The sequence below is a fragment of the Schistocerca nitens genome, chromosome 6, assembly GCF_023898315.1.
Source record: "Schistocerca nitens isolate TAMUIC-IGC-003100 chromosome 6, iqSchNite1.1, whole genome shotgun sequence".
NCBI classification, from domain to species: Eukaryota; Metazoa; Arthropoda; class Insecta; order Orthoptera; family Acrididae; genus Schistocerca; species Schistocerca nitens.
In genome coordinates this window covers 164,649,024-164,661,181 of record NC_064619.1, presented here as the reverse complement: position 1 = coordinate 164,661,181, position 12,158 = coordinate 164,649,024, and the positions used below count along the sequence as shown (strand labels likewise).

Sequence of the window (12,158 nt, the reverse complement as noted above, 5' to 3'; positions counted from 1 at the left end):
ATAATATTGCTCTCTACGGTTAATAATCTGCAAGAGAAGCTAAGCTTTCACATATAATGTTGATATTTTTTGCGCGTGTTACACTTTAAGATACATCACACAAATGTGCCAGCAAAATTTTTTACCCGAGTCCAGTGACTTGACCTCAAAGTTTTCCACAAATAAATTAGCTACCACAGAGGAGAGAGAACTTCCCATAGCACTACATCAATTTGCTCATAATAACGACATGAAGGTCTGATCTTCTGGGCTCGAAATACTTCTAAAAATGGCTCGTCATCAAACGCTCTATGATTTAAGAACTTCATCGTACATTCTCCCACATAGTTCAACTTGCGTAAAAGGAAATTTACTTTGAAAGTAACACTTTTCAAACCACCATTCGCAATATTTTCCCCGCAACCTGTTAGAAATAGGTTCATTTCAGTGGTCGTCAGAGTGATAGATAACAGGCGCCACCACACTTTGGCAGCTGCAATGATGCAGGAAGACCGTATGTTAGTACGTGTAAAAAAATAAAAGATCTTACATTATGTCATAAAAGATCTTACATTATGTCATAAAAGATCTTACATTATGTCATAAAAGAAAGACATCAGAGGATACTCCAGGAGCATCGGAATGTCGTGAACCATACTAAAATGGCACATTTAAAGTGCATACATAGAAGAGCACATTCATATATCCAGATTCACAATGAAGTAAGCCTAGACCTGATATTAAGCTTTTCAGTGTGGGTTTCGGGATGTAAATTTTCTTGCAGTACCGGTACTGTATTAACTCATTTTTCTTTATTATGGCATAATGCCATACGTGCTAGAAGATGAAAACATGCACTTGAAATGCAGCGAGCAGTTGAAATTAGCCAATAATGTGGAACTAAACACTTTGTTTCAAACACATTGACTGCCTCAGGGTAAAAGATTAATAAAAACCAAATTTATTTAGCAAACCGACAAAAAAACTTCATTGCTCTACATGGCAATTAATGCATGGCTGTCAGAAAAGTGGAAATAAAATAAAATCAAAGTAATAACGTGTATTAGCCTAGTGTAATTATGTGAATGTATTAATTCACTTGATAGCTCTCGGCCACAGAAATCCATTTTGTTTTCTTTTGACGCGGGAGCAGTAAACGAAGAGGAAACAGTAAAGTCACTAAAGGTAAACACGGTCACGTGGAGACTTCACACTTCCCCACTATAACTCTGACTGCTCTGCGCATCAGCCTCCCCCGGATCTACAATATTTCCAAACCGCCACCTTCGCCTCCTTCCCTCGAGCGTTTGAGATAAGACGTCAAAAATTTAAAAATCGATTTTTAAAAATTTGTTCATTTTGTGACGCACATCTGAAGAGTCTGATACATAAAACATATATGTCCCAGGTAACGTAAGACATGCTATTTGGTCTTAAGTGTGCCAGAGTGCAGTGCCACCCCTCTTCACACAGCATTCTGCTATGGCACTCTCAGTATTTCGCTCCGTGGATTTGAAACTTGTATATTTTGTACTGGATGCCATCAAACTATATTCATGACAGTGGAAATTAGAATGTCCTGTGGTGCCTCTCCTGTTCCCAGTGGATTGATGGGATTATTTGTAATAGAGAGAACAAGAACTCTTCAGAAAATTTGCACTCTTTATTGCCTGTTAGCTAATAACTTTCTGTTTTGGGTGACATAAAACTAAATAAAGGATACATAAAACCAGCAGAGACTAGAGACAAGCAATACAGTACACATTTTTACTACAGGTTTCATGGCGTGCTTTCCTTTCTGTCACAGAATCTATTACCTCATCAAAGTTCATCAAACGTTCTTCTACATGAAAAATCGATATATTATTGTCTAATACTGCGTAAGCTGTTAATACAAATAGTAGCCAAGACTGGTGTGGTTTCTCAATCTGATTTCATCTGTTTTGTCACTGCCTGCTAAATAAAACAAAATAGGCTTTTCTAACACTGCAGAAATCTTAACACACACCAAATAAACGAGACTGTTTTGGCACAAATGGTCATTTTTATAACACGACAGAATATAATTCACGAAGACAAACATAAAATGCCTATTAGGCCTACTACAAGCAAAAAGCTTTATGTCAGAAAATAGTTTCACATTTCATTCATAGGCTCCAGTTTCTCAAGCATGAGATCGAAAAGCAGTAGTAGTCAGGGATTTTTATATAAATTTGAAATCGTCACATTCTTTCCTAATTTGCATGGCATCCCCGTTTCTTCTCCTTCCTCATTCTAACAAACAATCTTGTCATGACTAATTCTGGAACTATTCCTACGTGTGTCAAAACGTGTTCACCGGTTAACTTCACTAACGCTGCCAGTATCACCGGTTTAGTTATACCTGATTATTCTCTGGTTAGGCATTGTTATGATCATACAAACCATTTTCTGCGCTACTTCCAGAACAGAACTTAAGGGGCTGCTAGACCGGGACTGTACAACTGGCCCCTACTAGTGTTGCAATCTGGCCAAAAATTTTCTGAAAAAATTTCATTTTCCTGGATACACCGAAAAATAATATGTAATCTTTCTTACCCGTTATTCCTGTTAGTTGTTTATTTCCACTCTGATAGTCTGAATCTATGAATTTCCCAAGTACTTATAACACTGATCATTCGCAAACCCAAACAACAACATAATCAGACAGCGAATGGCATTCACTCGTTCGTCTTTAGTCCCCTCAGCTTGGGACCAAACTACTTAATCTAACTTACGCTAAGGACATAGGCGCTTTGTGAACAATGTTTTTTCTCCTCAAGAACTAAAACAATAAATAATATTTGTTTTTTCTTGAGTTTCTACCAGATGAAAAAATTCCTGGATTTATCCAGATTTCCTGGTTTTCCCAGGTGTATACACCCTGGCCTTATTCAGGTGGTTAAGGGAGAGAAAAATTTAATTTTGATGGGGCCCGAAATTTAGAAGACAATATGAAGTAATAGGATATGGACTGGGGGAAAGGAACAACAGAGGAAACCACCAGGTAGAATTTTGCACATAGCAAAACAATCATTGGAAACATTTGGCCATATGTGAAAAAGACATGGATACACCAGAAGGCTTCAGATGGATTATAACTGGTAATACAGATTTCAGAGTCTGATTTTAAACTGCAAGACCTTTTATAAGGACAAAAAAATGGTTCAAATGGCTCTGAGCACTATGGGACTCAACATCTGAGGTCATCAGTCCCCTAGAACTTAGAACTACTTAAACCTAACTAACCTAAGGACACCACACACATCCATGCCCGAGGCAGGATTCGAACCTGCGACCGTAGCGGTCGCGCGGTTCCAGACAGAAGCACCTAGAACCGCTCGGCCACACTGGCCGGCTTTATAAGGACAGATATAAACCCTGACCACAATTTATTTCATATGAACTGTCAATTAAGACTGAAGAAATTACAAAAAAGTAGGAAATTAAGGAGTTCAAAGAACTGGAGGTTGTTCCAAATTTCAGAGGGAGCATTAGGCTTCATCAATTGATTGAAACTGAGGAAAGGAATAGAGTAAAAAGATGAATCGATAGCTCTTAGAGTTGAAATAGTGGAGGCAGCAAAGGGTCAAATAGATGAAAGCTTAGTAGAAATCCCAGGACTTCACAGGAGATGCTGAATTTGATGGAAGGAGAAAATATAATAATGCAGAAAATATAATAATGCAGAAAATAAAGCAAGCAAAAGGTAATACAGATGTCTAAAATATGACTGACAGAAAATGCATAAATGGCTAAGCAAGAATGGCTAGGGGACAAGTCTAAGGCTATAGAAGCACATAGAATGACTATAGGAAAATTCAAGTGGCATTTGAAGAAACTAGAAGCATCTATCTGAATATGAAGCACTCAGATGGAAAACCAGTGCCAATCACAGAAGGAAAAGCTGAAGGGAGTATATAGAGGGGCTGCACAATGGAAATGAACTTTAAGGCAGTTAAGTTTTATATTTTACTTTAAGAAATCAAGCAATGGAAAATCCAGAATGGAATGTTACAATATTGTGAAAAGGAAATTTGCTACCAACCATATAGAGGACATGCTGAGTTGCAGGTAGGGACAACAAAACGACTGTCACAAATAATAGCTTCTGGTCAGTAAGGCCTTTGTCAGAATTAGACAACATATTGTTACTTTCGGTTTGCTGCAAAATTTTTGAACATATTCTCAGTGCAAATATAAAATTTCCTTGAGACAGAAAAGCTTCTGTCCACGAATCAGCAAGGTTGCAGAAAGTATCAAACTTGCGAAACTCAGCTTGCCCTTTATGTCACACAATGTATTGCAAGCTATGAAGAGCAACAGGGCAGATTCAGTATTTCCACTCTTCCATAAAGCATTTGATATGGTGTGTCACTGCAGACTTTACAAAGGTATCAACACATGGAATAGTTCCCAGATATGTGAGGCTCCAGGACTTCATAAGTAACAGAATTGGGTACTGTTGGGAGTGCCCCCAACAGGTTGGCAGCATACTGCTGCTGTCTGCTGATAATGCCATGGTGCATGGGAAGGTGGTGGTGAGTGACTGTAGGAGGATACAAGATGACATCGATAAAGTTTCTCATTGGTGTAATGGGTGGCAGCTAGCTCAGGCCGGATTCCAGTCATGATGTTGGAGGTGTGCTTGCTTGTGTGTATGAATAGTGTGTGTGTGTATCTTTTGCTCCGTGTAGGTGTCTTAATTGAGCCAGTCTCGAGCTTAGTGTCTCTTATTTAAGGTAAGTAGAAATCTATCTTATCCTACATTGTTGATATTCCTACCTGGAGTTTCCAATGTTTGATTTCGTTAATGCTGATGAATAGGAAAAAGAAACCAGCAGTGTTTGGACACAGCTTAACAGCGTGCTGCTTGTACAGTCATGTCATGTAAATATCTGGGCATAGTACTGCAAAGTAATATGAAATGGAACAAGCTCGTAAGGACTGTCATAGGAAAGGCAAATGGTCGACTTCAGTGTATTGGGAGAGTTTTAGAAATATGTGATTCACCTGTAAAGGAGATAGCATATAGGACACTAGTGTGACCTATTCTTGAGTACTGCTAAAGTATCTGTTATCTGCACCGAGTCTGATAAAATTAACACATCGAAGAACTTCACAGGAGGGCTGTTACATTTGTTACGGCAGGTTCAAACAATACACAAGTATTAAGGAGATGCTTTAGGAACTCCAACGGGAATTCAGGGAGGGAAGGCAACATTCTTTTTGAGGAATGCTATTGAGAAAATTTAGAGAACTGACCTTTGTAGCTGACTGCTGAGCGATTGTACTGCTGCCAGCATGCATTTCGCTTAAAGATAATGAAGAGAAATTAGGGCTCGTATGGAGGCATGTGGACAGTCATTTTTCACCTCACTATTTGTGGGGGAACAGGAAAGGAAATTACGAATAGTAGTACAGGTATCCTCTGCCACACACTATATGATCGCTTGTGGACTGTGTATGCACATGCAGACTTAGACGTACACAGAAAGGGAGGACGACACAGGTGAAGACGAGATGGGAGATACAGTACTGTAGAAGAAATTGACAGTGCACTGAGACACACAAATCAAGGAGTACATACCGTTTCATCAGAACAACTTATATCTTCAGGCAAGCCAGGTACAACAGAACTATTCCACCTAGTGTTCGAGATGTATGAGATTGGCATATACCCCCAGACTTCAAGAATAATGCTACAATTTCGATTAGAAAAAAGCAGGTGCTGACAGTTATGAATATTGCCTCATTATCAGTTAAGTAAGTAATGATTGCAAACTAATGACATAAGTTATTTACAGAACAATGGAAATATGGGAATAAGTCAACTTCTGAAGGTCTCTTTGGGTTCTGGAGACATGTAAGAACACACTCGCCAATACTGGCCCTACAGATTATCTTAGGAGATACATTAAGAAAAGACAAATCCACATTTACAGTATTTGTACACAAAAACAAAGCTTCTGACAAAGTTGATGGGAACACACTTTTTCAAGTCCTCAAGATAGCAGGGGTCAGAAATCATGTGACAGTTTTAAGAGTCTAGGGGGGGGGGGAGGGGGGGGCAAGAAAGGAAAGTAATAGTTAAAAAGAGTGAGACAGGTTTGTAGCCTTTCCCGAATATTATTCAATCTGTTCACTAAGCAAGCAGTAAATGAAACCATAGAAAATTTAGAAAATGAGTTAAAAGCAGGGAGAAACAAAGTTTGACGCCTGCCAATGACTTAATCCTGTCAGAGTCAGCAAAGGACTTTGAACAGCAATTGAACGAAATGGACAGCGACTTACGAGGAGGATATAAGATAAACATCAACAAAAGCAAAAAAGAAAGTTAACTGAATGTAGCCAAATCAAATCAGGTGATACTTAGAGAATTAGATTAGGAAAAGAGACACTAAGGTGGTGGTGGTAGTAGTAGTAGTAGTAGTAGAAGACGAGTTTTGCTATTTGGGCAGAATAATAATTCATGATGGCCGAGGTCATGAGGATATAAAAGATAAACTTGCAAAGGCAAGAAAAGCGCTTCTGAAGAGAAATTTGCTAACACAGAATATAGTTTAAGAGTTAGGAAGTATTTTCTGAAGGTATTTTTCTGGAGTATAGCCATGTACAGAAGCAAAATATGGAAGATCAACAGTTCACACAAGAAGAGAATCTGAACTTTGGAAATTCTGTGCTAGACAAGAATGCTGGAGATTAGATGGGTAGCTCCTGTAACAAATGAGGAGGAACTGAATGGAATTGGGGATGAGGGTGGGGAGGGAAGGGGGAGAAATTTGTGGCACAGATTGTCTAAAAGCCAGGATCAGTTGACAGAAACAGATATCAAGGAATCATAAATTTAGGTACACGAGAAGTGTAGAGTGGAAAAAAATATATAATAATAAACATAATAAGCATGTGCAATGGGTGAAGGTTGCAGCAATTACCTGGAGATGACAAGGCTTGCATAGGATAAAGTAGCATGGAGTGCTATATCAAACTGGTCTTCGAACTGTCACTGACGACGATGGCACCAACAGCTTAACAAATGTTTAAGAACTTTGGAAAGCAATTCAGACAGTTACTCAGCCAGCAGAAGGCATTATAAAAGAAGCTACCAACTGCACAAATGGTCAGACTGGGAATGCGTACTTGCCGTTGCATACCCTTTATGAGTCAAGATATTTGTTAAATGTAAATAGCTACACTGTCAATGGTTCTTTTTCAGGCACTGTGCAGTGGATCACAAGCTCCCTTCACAATGAAACACACACTAATACATTGTGTAAGTTTACCTCTGCCTTGGATAAAGGTAATTATTTCTTGTCGGAGTGCAATAACTTCTTTGTATGTTTTACACTGACACTCACTCACTCACCAAATAATCACTAATTGCAGTAACCCAATGAAGAAGTTTCTGTGTTAGCAGGAAGCCATTTGTAGATGGAGTAAACTGAACTCCACCTCCACAGATTTCACATTCAAATGAAACCTGATACATAGGCATTATCAGAGCAGTTTCCTAATATTTACTTAATTGATGGTGCTCCCAATTACAAACTTGACTACAGAACAATGTAATTAGCAAGCACTATGCTGAAAATCAATTAAAATATTCATCTGTGGTTGAAGCCCACTTTTTGTCTGTGTGCACTTCCTAATATATAACCTACTGATTATCCGAGGGATCACACTTTGGTGTAACTTGAATATTCAGATTATAGTGGCCAGTAGTAACAACAGTTATCGGTTCATCTGACAGGTAACACAGCTGGTCTTCCTAGTACTAGTCAAGAAATCTTCACTACTAGCTACCAAATTTGGTGTCTTCACATTTGTCACTTCAACTGACTTCAATAGGAGGCTTCAGTCATAGCTCAGTAATGTGTTCGTCACAGCTGACGATGTCTGTCAGCTGCACCAATGAAATATTCCCTGTATTTCACAACATCTGATGTCAAACTCGAGCATCATTTCTGCAACTAGTCAGTCTGTAAAGCCTCAAGCAACACTAATTTTATATTAGTTATTTTGGTGATCGTGTGACAATTTAGAGGATGAACTGCCATTTCCATGCCCCCCCCAGAGAAACAATATCAGAAGACATAATTCAGTATTTCAGTCTACTCGACGTTCCTTTGTTTCGGTGCCAATATGGTCACTGGGCGATTGCTTAGATGGCACTGGTCTTTTTATTGATTTAACATAGGAACCAAACTGCTTAAGATTTTCTGTCTTATCAGTAGTAACATTTTACTTCTTAATTCACTGATGATCCACACATGGCTCCCCTAATGCTAATTTTAGTTTCATTGATGTCTGTTTTTCTACAAGACTTTGAATATGAAGTCTGTAGTGGAGCTCTATTTGCTTTCAGAGCAGCTTTCTCAGGTGCTGTTGAATCGCAATGGGTCTTCTGCATCCATCATAACACTATCTACACCACTGGGGAAAAAATTAGTGCATCCTTTTAAAGATTTCCAATTCACTCAAGATATATTGTTGCAACAGTGCACATCAAGTACACAAAAGATTACATTTACAGATAAATAGCACAAGCATTTCTCAGGTACCAGGTACCGACCCATAGTGAAACACCCATGGTGATACACCCATATTGGTACCTGGTGTAGCCTCCATGAGTGGCAATGCTGGTGCTGACTGGCATCTAGTCAATCGTACAGATGGCAAATACTATCCTGGGATATGTTATGTCGTGCCTCTTCGGCCTGTTCACCTAGTTCTGTAAGAATTGTTGGCTGACAAGTCATACGAGTCACTTCTGATTCCAGTACATCCCATATGCGCTCAATCAGAAACAAGTCCAGAGATTGTGCTGGCCAGGGAAGCTGCTGCACATCTTGCAGAGCATACTGAGTTTCGTGGACAGTCTATAGGCATGTGTTATGCTGTTGTAGGTGATCAGTACCCTGTTTTAAGAACACAAAAAGGACAGGTGGAACATGTTCTGCGTGTACCAACCGCTGGTTAGCATCCCCCTCTAGAAACACCAAAGGTGAACAACAGGTGTAGCTTACTGCATCCCAAACCTGAAGGCCTGGGGTGGGCCAGTGTGTCTTGGATAAATACACTATCAGACAGTACTCACCACATCTACATTGCACACACAAACAACCATCACTTGCATGCAGGAAGAATCTGCTTTCATCACTGAAGACCACGGTGTGCCATTCCATCTTCCAAGTGATCCTCTGACAACGCCAGCTGAGCTGTGCATGTCGATGCTCTGGCACGAGGGGAAGACAGGCTTGAGGTGAGCATGCCCATAGTCCCACTGCTAATAACCTGTATGCAACAATTTATGTTTACATGTCTGGGCTCACTAGCTCTCTTATCTGTGCTGTGGTAGCTGTACTATCTGCCATTGCTGCTCTCACAATACAACAATCCTGATGGGCACCTGTGCCACATGGAGGTCCAGAACTTTGCCTTTGGGTGTGAGAATGTTCATGTGACCACTGATACCAGCATTGTTGAACAACTGCCACAATATATCCAACTTGTGTGGTAATTCTCCAAAAGGACTATCCAACCATTTGGAAGGCTACAATTTTAACCCTTTTGAACTTGTTCAGTTGGCTGTAGTAAGTATTACTTTGTCTCCATTTCTTGGTTGCCTGCTTGCTTCACATGTTTGCACCACACTGACCCTTCTGGCTGTGAGCATTCCCTATTAAACAGCAGATACAGATAGTGCTCTGGATGGTGCTATGCCAATAAGCTACCTGTTGGCATACGATGTTTAAGCCATTATCAGGTGGCCCCAGGTGGCATATGCCACCATTGGATCAATCCAACGTCTTCTTTCCAGGTTTACTATTTTTTTACAGCAATTTACTTGTACATCCTGTAAGAAACCTTGTAAAAGACACTGACTGCTGGAAGATTAACTCATAACCACTCATCTGTATAGACTATTCTGTGCACATGTCTACTATCATGTGGTAATAAAAAACTTTTTCAACTGTAACATGACAGACTTTTCACAGTGAAACACAAAACAGAAGAAAGGAAGGTAAGGAAAGAATTTGTAATGATGGATGGATTATAAGTAAACAAATTCCAACTTACAGTGCGAACAAAAATAGCTGACCCTATATCAAGGGGTAGAGATGTTGATAAAGCACCCACTTCTTGAGCAATTCTCATCACTTGCTGTGAGGATGGAGGCAGAGCCTTTTTAAATTGGCTGCTGAACAAATGTGCTCTTGGACCTTCCACTAAAAAAGAAACAAATGAAATTACCTTAAACACTTCAAAGCAAATCGGGAAAAATGTGAGTTTCCAGTTTTGCAGTAATAAAGAAAAGTTTAAATTGCAGTAAAAAAATATGGAACATTATTGTAATGTATAGATGATATCAATGAAATCCTCTTAACTCCCTATGTATGTGAAATAATCATAATTCCAGTAATGAGTAACTCCTTTATTAAAGAGATCTTCAAGCGCATGGATTTGTCAAATCTATTGTTAAGCATGAAGCAATATTATCTGTATCACTATTTTTTTAAGAAACCATTTTTGCTTCTTCTGTAAAATTTAAGAAAATGGAGTTACAAGGTTAACATTGCCTACAATCGATATGCTTGAAGCAAAACACCTAGAATATCAAGATCCCGTAAGTCTGCTATTATATTAAGTGAACATTATACTAGTACACAACATATTTTAATTAAAATTAAAATAATCTTAAAAACTGGTTTTATGTTGTTTAGTAAAAGCATTAGGTTTCTCTAACCTAAGGTATACTGGCATACTACATTAAAAAATAAAACATCCTTCAACACTGATGGTTTCTAGGTAATATAATTAAACAGATTGTAACACAACAGACTGTAACAACAGACTGTCCACTATCTAATGTTAAAAAATGTTTCCTTGAGTAGAAAAATGTACCCAAAATCCTTACACAAGCCAAGGTTGACAAATATGACAAAAATGTTAATATAACTTATAAAATAAGTGATCACATACAAAACTGTTCTAACGAATTAGACCAACTGAAACTCTTGTCTATGACTTCCTGAACCAAGTGCTTAATGTCATGGAACATAATGAATAATGCTACTCATCTTTTTAATTAAAGTCTTTGGTTTGATCAAACATCATCATTAACTTTTGAAATGATACTGTTCTAGAATTCACTGAGCAGCTAACAGTTTAAGCACATATTAAAACAATGGGTCTGTAATAGGCCCTTTATTCATTGTATTTATAAATTTATATATTGACCACACAATGAAAAATCTGGGCTCGAATAATAAAAATATGAATTAGGATAGATCACTACTTGTCACATAGCTATGGTGTTGAGTGGCATGCAGGCACACTGAAAGAAGACAGCTAGACGTCATCAGTTATCGGACTACGACTTTCGTCAGAGGTGTACAAAATACTGTCCTCCCCTTTACCCCCATGGCATAACATACCTATACTGCACTTTGCAACACACTGTCCTATCCCCACCATATCCCAACACACTTCCACAGGCAGCACTACTATGTCTCTCCCCAACCCAACTCTATCCTTCACCCTCTTATCCAGTGCCTCTTCTGTACTCCCATTACCCCGACCCCACCCAAGATCACTGCTTACCACAGTCACACCTTGATAGCACTGAGAGGCGTCTCACATCCATACCCTGATACAGGCCTGAAACATTACTGACTCACCTCTCTGAAGAATTTGTGGGACGCCTACCTAAGAGACAGAATGGTAACAAAATCCACCACAACAATTATTCAGATTCCTTCCCAAGTGTCCCCTTGGGATAACATTCCTTCCAAGAAAGAAACTGACTCACAAGGAAAGAGCCAAGCTATTTGAGACAACACTGAATACTTTGTTGTTGTTGTTGTTGTTGTTGTTGTGGTCTTCAGTCCTGAGACTGGTTTGATGCAGCTCTCCATGCTACTCTATCCTGTGCAAGTTTCTTCATCTCCCAGTACCTACTGCAACCTACATCCTTCTGAAGCTGCTTAGTGTATACATCTCTTGGTCTCCCTCTGCGATTTTTACCCTCCACGCTGCCCTCCAATGCTAAATTTGTGATCCCTTGATGCCTCAAAACATGTCCTACCAACCGATCCCTTCTTCTAGTCAAGTTGTGCCACAAACTTCTCTTCTCCCCAAACCTATTCAATACCTCCTCA

The 12,158-nt window shown here is 39.1% G+C and overlaps 1 protein-coding gene across 2 annotated transcripts in view; it reads right to left on the bottom strand.

The window, feature by feature from the left end:
• LOC126262465 (baculoviral IAP repeat-containing protein 6-like) overlaps positions 1-12,158 on the bottom strand; it is a 164,516-nt gene that overhangs the window by 66,912 nt on the left and 85,446 nt on the right. For both annotated transcript variants that reach the window (XM_049959122.1, XM_049959123.1), the window contains exon 3: positions 10,078-10,226. In XM_049959122.1, the coding sequence (XP_049815079.1) occupies positions 10,078-10,226 (149 nt within the window). The remainder of the gene's footprint in view (positions 1-10,077; positions 10,227-12,158) is intronic.